The 17163-nt window shown below is 40.2% G+C and overlaps 1 protein-coding gene across 5 annotated transcripts in view; it reads right to left on the bottom strand.

Moving 5' to 3' along the window:
* Positions 1–17163, bottom strand: part of Ube2u (ubiquitin conjugating enzyme E2 U) — a 60225-nt gene that overhangs the window by 19339 nt on the left and 23723 nt on the right. For 3 of the 5 annotated variants that reach the window (XM_042682389.1, XM_042682387.1, XM_042682386.1), the window contains 2 exons: positions 12647–12735; positions 1289–1370 (listed from right to left, as the gene is read on the bottom strand). In XM_042682389.1, coding sequence (XP_042538323.1) covers positions 1289–1370; positions 12647–12735 — 171 coding nt within the window. Of the gene's footprint in view, positions 1–1284; positions 1371–12646; positions 12736–17163 lie in introns of those variants that run through there. The other 2 variants (XM_042682406.1, XM_042682398.1) reach the window with 2 other exon arrangements.

Below are 17163 nucleotides of genomic sequence, written 5' to 3' on the forward strand. Positions count from 1 at the left end.
TTTAAATCTTGCTTAATAAAAAACTTTTTGTCTGCCTATAATTTATTCTGAAAGCATAAAATTATCTCATGAAAAAGCTGTTTTCTACTTTGTCTTTAAAAAAATAAAACAAGCCAGGGATTTGGTGTCTTGTGTCCATGATCCTAGCTACTCAGGAGGTTGAGATCTGAGGATAACAGTTTGGGCAGGAACGTGTTCATGAGACTCTTTATCTCCAATAAACTACTCAGAAAAAGCCTTAAGGCTCAAGTGTAGAGTGCTAGCCTTGAACACAAAGAGGCACAGGAACAACACCCAGGCCATGATTTCAAGCCTAGCAGCATTGGCAAATAAATAACAAAAACAAAACAAAAAAAGATTGTAGCTGGGCACCAGTGGTTTGTACGTGAAATCTTAGCAACTCAGAACGTTGAGATATGAGGGTTGCAGTTCAAAGCCAGAAGAAGAGTCTATGAGACCCTTATGTCCAATTAACAGCAAAAAGATGGAAGTGGAGCTGTGGTTCAAGTAATGGAGTGCTAGCCATTGAGTGAAAAACCCAAGTAAAAGTATGAGGCCTGGAGTTCAGACCCCTGTATCAATACATCAACACACACACACATACACACACATACACAATAAGTTAAATAAATAAACAAATAAATAAATAAAAAGTTGCAGAAGTAAAAATAAAAGCAACCAACTGAAGCACCAAAGCTGAAGTTGTATGTTAAAGGGTAGGCAAATCTATTTTAAGAGTGACTTTTCCACAAAGCACCAGCTGAGCAGCAAATGAAGCTCAAGGCCTTGAGTTCAAATCTCACTATTAGGAAAAAACCTAAGTGGGTTAGGTGGGTTAGGCACCATAGCTCATATGTTTAATGTCAACTACTTAAGAGGTGGCAATGGAGAAGTTCACCGTTCAAGGCCAGGAATGGACCAAAAAAACTACTGATACCTGCATCTCAACAAAAAAGCAGGGCATGGGAGTATGCAACCATAACCCCAAATTCCAGTTAGATGCATAAGTAGGAGGATTTAGGTTTGTGGCCATCTGTGGGCAAAAACTCATGACACCACCTGAACAATAAGGTAATAAAGAGAATCAAGGGCCTGGATCAATTGATAGAGCACCTTCCTAAGCAAGATTGAGGCCTACAGTTAACTACAGTTAACACCAAGAAAAAACTTTAAGTAAAAAGTATACCTTATTATTTCCAAGAATTACTTCCTGTGGTTCAGTTAGCTACTAGAAAGAGGAACAACAAGCATTTCAAAATAATGGAATCAAGAATCTGGGATTTCTTACTTTAACTTCCATTCTTTATAACACTGCAGATCCATTTTCCTCCATCTGTAATACTTTCCAATAAAATTTGGATCTTCAAACACTGAAATTAAAATATTTAGCAAAGAAGCTATAAATCATTCCTTAACAACTCAGAGATAAAAAACAATTCACTTTTTATTAAGTCAGACATATGGCAATCACATAAACTATATCGTTTAAGTCATGATATAGTGTACAGAGACTTTACAAATTTCTTATTTTTTATTGAAACTTTGTAATATTCAATGTTGGTTGAAATAAGTAGACTATGATTTGGAAATTGTTTTCATTATAATGACATTTATTTATATATCATTTATGTTATTAGATAACATTTATGGGAAACCACTGTTTGAGATTGAGCTCTTTTTGGTCTAAATAGACCAAACCAAAATGGAGTCAATCATGCTAAATGCCAGAAAGTCAAGTAGACACCTTAAGGAAGCAGGGAAATGTCTAAGCAGACCCATTTCTCCCAATATAGGAAATTCATAGCAACCCATTAGAAGGGGCCTAGTGAAGCTGAACCTGTAGGGAGATGAGAAAATCCTCTCTGTTTTAATCTTTCAAAAAAAAGTAACCAGAAGTAACTGAGGTTGACTTAACTCTGGACTGCATTTTGTTTCCTTGTTCCTCTTCCAGCTACCATGTAACTAGCGCTAAGACTGAATACAGTGTCACACCCAGAGGAACACTTACTTATGCTTTAAGTGACATGCTATACCCAATTCAAGAACTGTCCATTAAAGTCAACTAGATCTTTAAATATATCAAGGTTTTTGTGGGTTTTTTTTGCTTTATCAAATAGTGATAAAGTTTTCAGATAACTTATATTTTATATAACATATGCATGGTGGCTCACACCTGTAATCCTAGCTACTCAGGAGGCTGAAATGGGAGGATTATAGTTCAAAGCCAGCCCAGGCAGGAGAATCCATGAGAGTCTTTTTTTTGGGGGGGGGGGTCTGGTCATGAGGCCTGAACTTTGGGCCTGGGCGCTGTCCCTCAGCTCTTCAGCTCAAGGCTAGAGCTCTACCACTTGAGCCACAGCACCACTTCTGGCTTTTTTCTTTCTGCTTATGTGGCTGAGGAATCGAACCCAGGGCCACAGGCATGCAAGGCAAGTGCTCTACCACTGAGCCACCTTCCCAGCCCCTCCATGAGAGTCTTATCTCCAATTAACCACAAGAAAACCGGAAGTGGTGTTGTGGCTCAGGCAGTAGAGTGCTAGCTAGCCTTGAGCTAAAGAGCTCAGGGCCAGTGCCAAGGCCCAGAGTTCAAGCCCCACAATGGACAAAAAAAAAAGACAAAAACAAAAAACAGGCATTATCATTCAACAATTTTCTCATTTAGCTCTTCAAGTAGGAAAAACATATTTTGGGACTGAAAGTAACATCACAGATTTCCTCTTCTTTTTTCTTTTCTGAGGATAATCCCAGGGCCATATACATCTGAGGCAAGCACTCTTATTACTCACTTACATGCCTAGTGATATTTCAGATCTCCATCTTTGACAGCAAGGATGTAAGTGGAGTCATTACCTCTTTTGATTTGCACACTACACTTCTATCCACTCAGCTTAGATCTGTATTAGGATTACATCACTGTCTCCTGAGCTTGTGTTTCATTATGAACCTTATGCCTCCAGCCAAATTTTTCCTCTGCTCCAGGCATTGGCAATGTCAATGTGACATACATTAAATCAGTCTATCCTTTATCTAGTTATCTATTAATTACAATTGTTCAGAGTTTCAAGACAAACTGTTTGAGCTAGATATTCTTCACTAATCTTGCCTGGAGCTTTCTTCTTATCAATGACTAATTTTTCCTTTCAACTTAATGGCACTTGCCATAGAGAGAAAAATCTAGAAAGTTATTTTCTTCTATTAAATGATTTTCATTGGAAATGTTCCTCCCGGTCCTTTTCTCTTGCCTCAAACACACATAAACAAACATATGTACACAAACACATACATACATACACAAACAGGTATATAAGGATATGTATATACGGGTCTCCAGGCATTCTCACACAGTGAGACGAAAGGACACTCTTAGGAGAGCAACAGAAAGACACAATGCCTATGTGTATCTGATCACACAAAACAATATTTATCAAAATGGACTCCAGGAAGGGAGAACAAGAGGCTTTCTTCTTTTTTTACTGTTTTCTCTTCTGTTCATTTATATGTCTTTAAGAGGGCAAGGAAGGGCACAGAAATGGAGGGACAAAGGGTGAACAAATGCAGGAATGGTACCCACTAGACTCTATGATGCTATGTTGAAAATGAACTATGCAACTTGTGGGTGGAGATGGGAGGGAAAAACTGGGAAAGAGTGAGGGAAGGGGTGACATTGTCCAAAATAAATGTGCTCTTTACCTAACTTATGTAACTGTAATCCTTCATGTACATCATCTTTATAATAATAATAAAAACATTTAAAAATAGGTGAGGGGCTGGGAAGGTGGTTCAGTGGTAGGGCACTTGCCTTGCATGCTTGAGGCCCTGGGTTTGATTCCTCAGTGTCACATAAGCAAAAAAGAAAAAAGCCGGAAGTGGTGCTGTGGCTCAAGTGGTAGAGCGCTAGCCTTGAGCTGAAGAGCTGAGGGACAGCGCCCAGGCCCAGAATTCAGGCCCCATCACCCAACCCCCCTCCAAAAAAGGTGATAGATAGATAGATACATAGATAGATAGAGCTGGGAAAAATGAATAGAGCCAGGTTCCAATGGCTTATGCCTATGTCCTAGCTACTCAAGAGGCTGAGATCTGGGGATTGTGGTTTGAAGCCAGTCTGGGCAGGAATGTCTGTGAGACTCTTTTTTCCAATTAACTACTAATATGTAGGAAATGGAGATGTGAGTCAAGTGGTAAAGTACTACTAGCCTTGAAAGAAAAAGCTCAGAGATAGTACCTAGCCTGAATAGGGGTGAATTAAAGCTCCAATACCAATACACACATACATATACACATACAAAAAATGAATAAATGAATGAAAAAATGGTCATGAGGCTTGAACTCAGAGCCTGGGTGCTGTCCCTGAGCCACTTCCAGTTTTTGAGTGATTAACTGGAGATTGGAGTCTCAGGGGGATTTTCTGCCCCAGCTGGCTTCAAATCACAGCCCTCAGATCTCAGCCTCCTGAGTAGCTAGAATTATGGGTGTGAGCAACTGGTGCCTGGCAAGAGTATATTCTTATAGGCTTAATATGATAAAGGAATACATTACAAAAGCAAATGTGAGATCCTTGGGTTCTTTGTGATGGATCATTATATCCTTTAGATTATTATCATAACTAACATTAGGTGAATCCTTACTACATGCTTAACACAAGTGAAATAAGTTTTCACCCAGTGTACACAGAAACATGGGAATCTCCACTGTGCTGGGCTAAAAATGTAAAATATAATATTTTGTGACTGTGATTTCTTTTTGAGTTTTCTATTCAAGGATCCTTCGTTTTATTTCCTTAATTATTTTGGAATTGCGTGTGTGTGTGTGTGTGTGTGTGTGTGTGTGTGTGTGTGTGTGTGTGTGTACCAGTTCTGCGGCTTGAGTTCTGAGGCTGGGCACTGTCCCTAAGTTTCTTTTGCTCAAGGCTAGCTCTACCACTTGAGCCACAGCAGCACTTCTGGCTTTTTTCTGTCTATGTGGTACTGGGGAATTGAATCCAGGGCTTCATGTACGCTAGGCAAGCATTCTACCACTAAGCCACATTCCCAGCCCTGAGGGATTGCCTTTCTTATATCTAATATTTGAGTATGTATACCAGGCCACCTCTTCCTTGTACCCAAAGTATGAACCCAAAGTGTCACAATCATTGCTCCTGAGTAGTCCCATTGTCGGACATCATGGACTCATGCTTTCTCTGCCATCTGAGATGAAAAAACCCACAGTATTTATATAATTTCATATTTTATTCTATTTGTTTTTTACTCATTTGTCTCCAACCTAGTCAAGAAGCTTTCCACGTCTTCATGTTACCAACACAATAATTAGGGACAATTGTTTAGGTCCAGATGCTCAATGAATGTTAATTGGAGGGATTATATAGAAGGGAGGAGGACCAGTGAAATTTTAGCTGAGTTTCTAGAAGCTGAAATTCTTTTTCTTTTTTCCTTTTTTGCTAGTCCTGGGGCTTGAACTCAGGGCCTGGACACTGTCCTTGAGCTTCTTTTGCTCAAGGCAACACTCTACCACTTGAGTCACAGCGCCATTTCTGGCCTTTTCTGTTTATGCAGTACTGAGGAATTGAACCCAGGGCTTCATGCATGTTAGGCAAACACTTTACCACTAAGCCACATTCCCAATCCCTGGAAGTTGAAATTCTTTTATCACTACAAAGCTTGTCCTTGTTTGTTTTATAATCTGTGGGAGTATAAAATTGTTCTCTCATTTCTTGAATATGTGGTTCTTCTTTGTCTGCTGTTTGTTTTGAAGATTATCAGGCATGCCTTTCCGCTCTGAGTTTTGTTGATATTATTAGTTTTTGTGGTGCTGGGGATCAAACCCCAGACCTTGCATGTTGTTTTGGGGACACACATCTCTGGAAGTTGGCCTGAGATCACCCTTCACCTCCACCCTTGCTGGACTTTCCATAGCACCAACTGGTCTCAGCATGTCTTCATTGGCAGTCTCCATCATGCTCGACAAGACTGAAAATGTAATCTTTTCTTTTCACACCTTTTCTCTCATGCTAATCACTGAGCAACTTAATGTAGAGAAGAGCTTTGCCCATTAATACAATGGAAAGATGAGATACAGAGTTAAGTGTGTAATCTCACTAGTTACAGGGCTGAGGAATTGCTAACTTCCTATATCATCTTCTTCCCATTTGAGCTTGCCCAACTGTGGCTTCATGTTGTGATCATGGGGGGGAGGGGGGGGGAGCTTTTAGAACCATGACTGAAGCCAGGCACTGGTGCTCACGCCTGTAATCCTAGCTACTCAGGAGGCTGAGATCAGAGGATCGCAGTTAAAAGCCAGACTGGGCAGGAAAGTTCGTGAGACTCTTATCTCCAATAAACCACCAGAAAACTGGAAATGGCACTGTGGCTCAAGTGGTAGAGCTGAAGAGCAGAAGGACAGCAACCAGGCCCAGAGTTCAAGCCCCACAACCAATAAAAAACAAAACAACAAAAACCTATGACTATCTGGTCCTCTGCCCAGAGATCCTGAGGGAAATGGTCTGCCATGAGCCCTTATGGGGCAGGGGAGGCGGGGGAAGAAGGGGGATTCTTACCAGGTCATCAGGTGGTTCTAATGGCAGTCAAGATTGAGAGCACTTCAGAGGAGACAGACACACAGCCTCCTGCCTCTCAGTGCATGTGCGAGACACTTGCCCTGGCTTCCGGCTCAAGTTGTTGCAGAATGAAAAGTCTCCTAGGGTGAAAGCAAGCATCCCCATGATGCTTCAGGCTGTCTGGCTTTTCCTAATGACAGCAGACAAACACAAGGAAGCCTGCGCTCAGTCCTGTAGAGCACACGGGTCTGAGGGACTCTCTTCCTCTCACATAAACATTTCCTTATGAGTTGTGAAGGAGCCATTCCCACAACCATATGCATTTGTTTCTTCCCTGCCAAACCTTTTTACTTGACATTCTTCAGTGATGGACAGAGAGTAGTGCATTAATGGTGTGCTTCCCCACAGGAGGGCCTATGCTTGTGAACCAAAAAAATCATTGATAAATGGATTGCCTGTGCAAACTTCAGACTCTGAATGTGAATTGCACACTATGCTGAGATAATTTGCTGTTAAATTATAAAGGCAAGATAGAATGATAGAGTAACAAATGTTGAGTTAAAGGATCTGGCTCATGTCCCTGGACCACAGTTTTTAAAAATTAAGAACTGGCCGAGTGCTGGTGGCTCACGCCTGTAATCCTAGCTACTCAGGAGGCTGAGATCTGAGGATCGCGGTTCAAAGCCAGCCCGGGCAGGAGAGACCGTGAGACTTCTATCTCCAATAAACCACCAGAAAACCGGAAGTGGCGCTGTAGCTCAAGTGTAGAGTGCTCGCCTTGAGCTGAAGAGCTGAGGGACAGCACCCAGGCCCAGAGTTCAAGCCCCACGACCGACAAAAAAAAAAAAAAAAATTAAGAACTGATGTATTTCTTGAGCTCTATGTGCTAGGTTATGTTCTAAGTGCACCAACTCTAAGAGGTATGTGTTGTGATTCTACTTGCCTCTTATAGATGAGAAAATTGGGTCACAGAGAGGTTAGGAAACTTACCTCATAGCCAAGCATTGGTGGTACACCTATAATTCCAGCTACTTGGAAGGAAAAGTTTAAGAGGATTATGATTTGCAGCTAACCTGGGCAAAAAGAAAGTGAGACTCAATCTCAGTAAAGCAAGTATGGTGAAATGTGCCTGCAATCCCAGCTATATGGAAGGCTTACATAGGATGATCACAGTCTAGTTTAACCCAGGCAAAAACGGTAGACACTATGTAAAAAATAACTAAAGTCCAAAGAGCTGAGAGTACAGCTCAAGCAGTAGAAAATTCAAATATAGGCCCCAAACATGTCACATGGATTGTAAATGTCAGAGCCAGGATTGAGCTCCAGTAATCTGGATGTGGAAGTTATTTTCTTACTAGTGTATGATACTCTCCCTCACATGTAAACTACATAGCAATCCTTATTCTTTGTTTTCCTTTCTGTAAACTACGGCAATATTACTAATGCCCATGTCACAGGATTAATATACTACTGTGCACAAGATACATTATGTGTTCACTAAATAACAGTGGATAAATAAAAGTATCACCAAGCTAGGCACGGGTGGCTCATGCCTGTAATCTTAGCTACTCAGGAAGCTGAGATCTGGGGATTTTGATTCAAAGCGAGCCCAGGCAGGAAAGTCCATGAGCCTCTTATCTCCAATTAACCACCCAAGAGCCAAAAATAGAGCTGTGGCTCAAGAAGCAGAGTGCTAGTCTTGAACAAAAAAGCTTGAGGACAGCATCAAAGCTCTGAGTTCAAGTCCCAGGACTGGCACCATGAAACAATACCCCCTGCCAAAAAATAAAAAAAACCCTAAGTATGATCACATACAAAGATATCAAAAGGGTTTTTAACCCAAATCAAATATTTTTATTAACTGTTCATAAAAGATAATGATTTTGAGCCAGGTGTAGTAGCTCACCTGTAATCCCAGCTACTCAGGAGGCTGAGATCTGAGTATTGCAGTTCAAAGCCAACCTGGGCAGGAATGTCCATGAGACGCTTATCTCCAATTAACTACCAGAAACCAGAAGTGATGCTATGAGTCAAGTTGTAGAGCACTAGCCTTCAGCACAATGCCTAGGTCCTGAGTTCAAGCCCCAGAGCCAGTAAATAATAATAATAATTTAAAAATATGCATATTGACTTTAATAAACCTTACCAAATCAGAATGTAACCATAGAAAATGAAGTTATTGGAAGTTTTCTTTTTCGTTTCTGAGTTGTTGAAGAATTCTACAATCTAAAAGCTTCATCTTTATTATTGCCAGGAAATTAGGCCACTAAAAAAGATAGTGTTAGATCTCATCCAGCTGAACTATCAAAAGACAAAATGGCCAGCAGCACATGTGAAGTTTACACTTATTTTTTTTGAATTAAGTATTGGTTATTATTGAAGTAAAACTTTCAAAACATTCTCATAGCAATTCCAAGGAAAGAATGGGACAGAGGTTGTGAAATCTGGCACAAAGATTCCAAATCTCAGAAATTCTTGGCTGGATATTGCAAATAAGGGAAACCATGGGACCTATGTTTCTCTGGGCCTGGCTTACTTCACTTAATATAATTTTTTCCAAGTCTTTCCATTTCCTAACAAATGTGGCAATGCCATTCTTTCTGATGGAGACACAGAATTCCACTGTATATGATCCATTCATCTACTGAGGGGAATCTTGGTTGGTTCCATAGCTTAGCTATGGTAAATAATGCTGCAATAAACATAGTTGTGCTGGTACCTTTAGTATAGCCTTGTTTGTGATCTTTTGGGTAAATGCCCAAAAGTGGGATTGCTGGGTCATAGGGGAGCTCTATGTGGAGTCTTTTGAGGAACCTCCATACTGCTTTCCAGAGTGGTTGAACAAGTTTACACTCCCACCAACAATGCAGTAGGGTTCCCTTCTGTCCACATCCCCTCCAGCATCTGTTGTTATTAGATTTCTTGATTATAGCCATTCTAACTGGGGTGAGGTGGAATCTCACTGTTGTTTTGATTTGCATTTCTTTTATGGCTGGAGAGGTTGAGCATTTCTTCATGTGTCTATTGGCCATTCTTATTTCCTTATTTCCTCTTCAGAGAACTTTCTCTTTAAGTCTTTAGCCCACTTACTTATCAGGCAGTGGTTTCTTTGAAGATTTTTTGTGGGGGGATTTAATTTTTTGAGTTCCAAGTATGTTTTAGATATGAGACCCTTATCTGTTGTATGGCTAGTAAAGATCTTCTCCCAATCCGTGGGCTTTCTGTTGATCTTGCTAGCTATGTTTTTTGCCATGCAGAAGCTCTACAGCTTTATGCAATCCTATTTGTCCAGTCTTTATTTGATTTGTCTGGGACGAGCAGAAAAGGTCAAAAGCTATGTACATATGAACAGATAAGATGATGTTAAGCAAAATGAACCCCAAGATAGGGACACAAGTGGTTTTTTCTTTCTTGCTATTGTTTCTAACATATTTATAATGTACCATGTGATCTTTTTATTTCTTTATATGTTCCTTCCCATGGGATAACTCCTGTTTTCACTGTATTTGATGTCGATACCCTACATCTTGTATACACACTTCTCTAATTCAAGGAAGGGAAGGGAAAAAACAAAATGCTTAAATGGGGATACAGGTTGACCCATTGTAACAATGAGATGTACAAGACACTATGTTGAAAACGAACTTTACAATTTAGGTGGGGGGGGGGAGTATAGTTGTGGAGGTGGGAGGGAAGAGATGGTAGGAGAAAAACAAAGGAGGTAACAATGCTTGATAGGAAATGTACTCATCACCTTGCTCATGTACTCATGTAACTGTAACCCCTCTGTACAGTATTTTTACAATAAAACGTATTAAAAAAAGAAACTCTTGGCTGGAAATAACCATTACCAACCTGTTGTCTTCATGGAGAGGGGTAAGCTGCATACTAGGTGAGTAGCAGATACAGAAGCAACAAAATGAAAGGCTTTGGGGATCACACTCTCATGAGAAAGAAACTATCATTCATGATCATCATTATTTCCTTTCATTTTTAATTGCTCTGAATAGTAAGACAATCACTCCAAATCTCCTTACTTTTAGGCAATGTTTTTATAATTATTTTTTTCTCTATGAATTCAGAGTATCTAAGTGCCCCTGCATTATTCCAACAAATGCCAACCTATAACTTTTTGGCACTTGAAGGAGTTTGTCTGACTCAGTCCCTAAAGTGTGCCCAGTGATGTCACCGTGTTTGTGCATTGAGGGGGTACTGGCCTGGGACCACGGAGCCTCCAATGCCTCCATTATAGCAGGTGTTGAAATGTGTTTGCTGAATGGACTAAGCTTTGCCCATCATATATCTTTGAAATTAAAACATTCATATATACTCAGATCAGAAAGAAAGAAATTCTTCATACTGAAATAGTTGCTAAAATCTGTGTACCTAACACACACACACACACACACACACACACAACTGTTATGGGTAACACTGGGGTTTGAACTCAAGGCCTCATGTTTGCTAAGTGGGTGCTGTACCACCTGGGCTATGCCTTTCACCCTGATTTTTGCTGATTAATTTTGGTGGTCAAGTCTCATAGACTTCTTTTCCCTTAAGCCACAGACCTTCACATCTCAGCCTCCTGAGTAGCTAGGATTACAAGCATACGTATAATCATAAATTCATAATTGACTTCCTGAAAGAATATGACATTTCTTTATTAATGTACATTAACCATACAAAATAGAAGAGGAGAAAAGTATTCATAATATTGTGAGTAAAGAAAGCTTAAAGAGAGAGATTAAAGGCCAGGAGCTGGTGGCTCATGCCTGTAATCCTAACTACTCAGGAGGCTGAGATCTGAGGATCATGGTTTGAAGCCAGCTCAAGCAAGGAAAGTCTGTGAGACTCTTATCTCCAAGTAACCAACAGAAAACTGGAAGTGGCACTGTGGCTCAAGTGGTAGAGCATTCACCTTGAGCTGAAGAGCTCAGGGACAGTGCCCAGGCCCAGAGTTCAAGGCCCACAACTGATGAGAGAGAGGGAGTAGGAGAGGGAATGGGAGGGAGGGAGGGAGGGAGGGAGAGAGAGAGAGAGAGAGAGAGAGAGAGAGAGAGAGAGAGAGAGGGAGAGAGGGAGGGAGGGAGAGAGAGAAGGGGGAAGAGAGAGAGAGAGAGAAAGAGAGAGAGAGAGATTTAAAGGGATAGAAAACTTCTGAAGGGTTGGCCTCATAAAGACAATGCCAAGATAGTGACCTATTCATTTGGGGACACCTTCAATATGACATGCCTCTAATATATATAGGTAAGATTTCCAATGTGCAGTTGTAATATGTGCGTGTAGAGTTCTGAAGAGTCATCTGGCTACAAAAGTGCCCTTAGCAGTCACATGGCAGTGGGTAGAAAGGATTGAAGGAAGAAGTTCTCGTTCAGAGGCAAAAGAGTGTTTAGGAGAGAAGAAAAATCATGGCTGTAGAGTATCATGTAAGTCAAGAAGAACATAGACAATCAAAGTGAAAGGACTGTGCAGTCATCACTGAACATGGGAACCACAAAGTAACGGCTCACTTCCAGACGCACCATGTTCACAGGCTGGCTCAGGCAAAAGCACACTTCAGCATAGCCTCCTTTGATCCGCATAATGAAACTGTATTCTACAGATCCACGTCAGTGCAACCAGCAAGCTGTCCACTCTGCCATTCTGTCTTCATAGTTTCTGAGTGTTTACCACACAATGGTAATGACTGATTTCCCTTTAGAGCTATATGACTGAACAGCCCTAGGCTCTTATTCTCTACTTAATACATTTTCTGGCTCAGAAGGCAACTTTGTTTAGAACTGAAGTTTCCTTCAGCCACAAAGTCTCCTTTACAGAGTAAAGGGAGTTAAGTAAACCTTAGGAATAGCAGAAACTCACCTTTTATTTTTCCCATTGCCTATCCCCTTTCTGGCTTTTAATCAGATTTCAGTCTAGTCCCCTAAAGAGGAACTAAATTACTAGTTGTTGAATGACTAGTACATAGAGTCAACAGAGATGTTTACCCCTCTTAAATAACAGATATGTGTCTATAGTCTTCGAAAGCAACAGAAGCTGAGGATATTGCACAGATTAATGTACACTAAAAGCACATAGATTATGGCTAGGTCAGCTTACATGAATTTCTGTATTGCTCTGTGGTTTTCGATGTGGCGATTTCAGACCATGCCTTGTAGTATTCACTAAATGTGACCGGTGCCTTGTTTCTGAAAATATAAACAAAAATCAGACAATAGGTACTTTGTTGCTTTTAAAAATCATTTTAGAATGGTCTATTCAGATAATATCTTGTCATGAAACATTACACTGACCACAAATTCCAACACACGCTTTTTTTTTTTTTTGCAGGTACTATGGCTTGAGCTCAAGGTGCCATGCTCTCATTCGACATTTTTTTATTTTTTATTTTTATTGTTATTTATTTTATTAATAAGTTAATTCAGCATTTTTGCTCATGGCTGGTGCTCTACTGTTCAAGGCATGGCACCTGTCTGGTATTTTTGCTGATTAATTGGAGGTGGAGTCTGGAAGACTTTTCTGCCCAGTCTGACTTCCATCTGTGATCCTTCAATCTCAGCCCCCTGGGTAGCTAGGATTGCAAGCGTGAGCCATCATGCTTGTAGGCTTTAATACTCTTCTAATAAGTGAATCCAACATAAAATTCACCACTGATGAATACAAATCAAAGAAAGAAAACCTGCCCAATCAATTTTTTCAATAATAAAGTTAAATACTCTTCTATGTGAATATTGAAAAGAAATATACATTTAGGATGTCTATCTCTAATGACCAACATCTGAAAAGAATGTTAAGCTAAGCATTATGTGTATAAATTTCCTCATTCTATAATGAATGATTTCCTTGCATTTCCTGTCAATTTTATAGTATTACACTTTTTCTTTCTTATTAGGAGAGAATAAAAGTATGAGAATGAAAAATAACTCTTTTCTAATATCCCTACTCCCACATTTCCTTCTCTTTACTGCTATTCCTATGTAATAACTAATAAAACAAAATTTATTATAAAGCATTAAAAAATGAGACAGTGACTCAATCTTGTAATCTTAGTTACTTAGCAGGCTGAGATCAGAGGATAATTGTTCAAAGCCAGCATGCGCAGAAAATCCAGGAGACTCTTATCTCCAATCAACCAGCATAAAGCTGTAAGTAGAGCTGTGGCTCAGGTAATAGGGTGCTAGCCTTAATAATTAAAAAAAAAGCTCCCGAGTTCAGGCCCTGAGTTCAAGTCTAAGTACTAGCATGCACACAAAATAAACAACTGAATAAACACTTAAAAATAAAAAAGAGAAATTCTAGTCTCTTAAATTCACTGGAAAGTATTTTTTACCACATTTTTTTAACACAGAGATTTTCAACATTCAATAAACAAAAGATTACTTAAGAGATATTTTTTTAGACACATGAAATCACCAGTTAACTGGTTTAAACAGATGCTTACACATCAAATATAATGGGCCTTACATGTTTTCTCCAATTTAGGTTTTTTTCTCTTTGGAAGAACAGATCATTTCTCAGTTAGAGTAAGTATATTAGCATTAATTTTTATAACCAAAGGTACCTTAGGGTAAACATTTGACTTAATTTTGAAACAAATTTAGCAAAACCCAAGTGTGTCAATACACTCATTTATTTAAATAACAATTAAACACTTAATTTTAAGACTAACATTTTTCAAATCTGTTATTGCTTTTTTCAATCACACTTAAGGAGAGACCTGAAACTTCATGAAGATCAATGAATCATACTATTATTGCTTCCAGAACTGCCTGTGGTGTTTCACACTACTAAATGACATACTAAACTAACATTAATTTGCCATTGAGAAGTTTCTGCATTTGGCAATTCAGGTAACAGTATGAAAGGCTACATTATATCTCCTGCATGAAAAAGCTTGTGATCAATTTGCTGTCACAGGTCATTTGGCATACAACAATAACCCTAGAGGAAGGAAACTGTCAACACACTGTCTCCAGAAAAAAAAAAAAAAAAACAACCAACACCATCTTCAGGCACAATCGTCCTCATTGTTTTTTGTCTGTTTGACTATGACCCATGACCCTTCTCCTTTCCCAGGGGTGTCCTGTTCAATTTCAAACTGTTAGCCTTCAGGGGCTTTCTTTTCTTTCTTCCAGAATAATTAAAAATATTACCATACAAGGTATAATAACTTTAGTTAGCTTGAATATACACAGCAGAGTATTTGTATTTTTGATTCTATCAAGGAAGCAGACTTTTAAAAGAATAGTGTTCAGAATACTAATATTATAAATAATATTCTGTTGAACAATTAAGCCTATAGGGACATATCTAGTATAAAATCCAAGTGTTTGTAGCATCAACCATTAACAAGGATTTATTGAATGTTATCACTGATGTTCTGAATAGGAAAACATATAAGACATAATTTATAAGTGAATATTAGAACTTACCCTGTTGGGAAAATATATACCTAGACTTATGGATAGAAGAGTGTTTATATTAAAACAATAAAGTGTTACATGGTTTAATATTTTGAGAATATAACACATTAGCAGACACTTCTTCCATAGTGACAATAAACAAAAAAACATTGGAGAAGGGAAATATTTTCTAACCTCTATCTGGAAGCCAGCAAGGAAACAGTCACTAAGGTAAAAGTCTGAAAATAAAAGGAGGAACCAGGCACTGGTGGCTCAAGCCTGTAATCCGAGCTACTCAGGAGGCTGAGATCTGAGGATCAAGGTTCGAAGCCAGCCTGTGGAGGAAAGTCTGTGAGTCTCTTCTCTCTAATAAACTACTCAGAAAGAGCTGGAAGTGGAGCTGTGGTTCAAGTGGCAGAGTACTAGCCTTGAGCAAAAGGAGCTCAGAGTCAGTGTTCAGGCCCTGAGTTCAAGCCCAACCTAGGTAGGGGACCCAGCATCAACACACCATAGGTGGGAAGGAGTCAGGTGTGAACATGTGTGCACGAGTGTTTGTGTGTGCTGGGGAAGGGATGAAGAGGGTGAGGTAGTTGACCAGAGTGGGGAGTTCAATATAGAGGAACTGGAGTGAGTGGAAGGGGCGGGGAAGAATGGATGGGACAGGGGAGGAAATGAATCTAAGACAATGCTGAAGAATCTACACCTGACAGGGTGTGAAGGCAAAGGCAGTTCAGGCCAAACCATCTTCTCAATTCCGAAGACTAGGTTCACTGGTAATAGAAAGCATCAGGAGGGTCTGAAGTAAAATATGAGTTTAATTTTAGGCACGGGGCCTTACGTGACAAGTCAAAATGACCTTCAGGGGTGTGATTGAGAAATGGGGAATGGGAAGGAGAGATTTGGGTCAAATCGACATGAAGGCTGATAGAGGAGGCCTCAGGGGAAAACCACCTTGAAAAGAGTGTTTAGAAAAGAAAGTGAGGACACCGCCTCCCAGTTAAAGGGAGCCAGTGAGAAAAAGAAGGGTTCGTGAAAGGAAAAAGAAAAGAACAGTCATGCTATTTTATGGAAGCAACGTGGCAGCCAAAGGAGCCTGGTGTGAGCATGTGTATGCATCGGGGGAGGGGAGCAGTTAAACGCATCTACAATTCTGTTAGGACCCCTCTTGACATCATGGCTTAGGCCTTGGTATCTCAGTGGCAATGGCAGGATCTAGACTCAGCTGGCCTGTATTTTAAAACTAAACTAAAAAAGAAAAGAGAAAAAAAGAACTCTCTAGCCTTCTTATTTCCTGGCTGTGTGACTCTGAACAAGTTACCCAACATCTCCACACTAGTTTCCTCATCTCTGGAGGAGATGGAACCTTCTCACACAGCTGTCTGAGCATTCCAGGGAATCTCACATGAGCAGAGCCAGGCTTAACTTAGCTGTCAGCTGTTAGCTTCAGCGTTTCTCTCCTGCTAACTCTAGTCAGCCTCCTGCTAACTCTAGTCAGCCTCCTGATCGCGTTCTCACCCAGTTCCAGCTTGCTATACCTCTGCTAGAAAGCCCATTGGCTACCTAATTCTATAGGATTACGTGGACACCTGCAAATGGAACCTGAGGCTCTTCATTATTTCTCCATTTCCAGCCTTTCCTTCAGCAGTCTCATCCCTCTTTGCAGAACCTCCATCACATGGAATTCTTGGCTTATTTCAATTATTATATTATAGTATTATACCATAATATTATACTTCCATTTCTGTGCAGGTATGTTTCTTTAGACAGCCTTTTCTCTTCTCTGCTGGTCAAATTCTTTCTCATCAAATTTGAGTCCAGGAACACTATGAAGCTGGTCCTAGTGGACACTGGTGGCTGGTGTCATATCACTGTCAGGTGGCATGCAATCTAAGATTGGTCCCCTCACAGCTCTAAGTGACAGACTGATGGGCTCTGGGGTTGCCACAGCATGGTGTCCATTCAAGGAATGGAAACTTGACTTTAAAAGACTGAATCCAGCAGGGCGCTGGTGGCTCATGCTTGTACTCCTAGCTACTCAGGAGGCTGAGATCTAATTCAAAGCCAGCCACAGGAGGAAAGTCTGTGAGACTCTTATCTCCAATTAATCACCAGAAAACCAGAAGTGGGGCTGTGGCTCAAAGTGGTAGAGCTCTAGCTTTGAGCCCAAAGAGCTCAAGGACAGTGCCCAGGCCCTCACACCGAGTTCAAACACCA

Source organism: Dipodomys spectabilis, unplaced genomic scaffold, assembly GCF_019054845.1.
Source record: "Dipodomys spectabilis isolate Male_0828 unplaced genomic scaffold, ASM1905484v1 ptg000002l, whole genome shotgun sequence".
In the NCBI taxonomy this organism is placed as follows: domain Eukaryota; kingdom Metazoa; phylum Chordata; class Mammalia; order Rodentia; family Heteromyidae; genus Dipodomys; species Dipodomys spectabilis.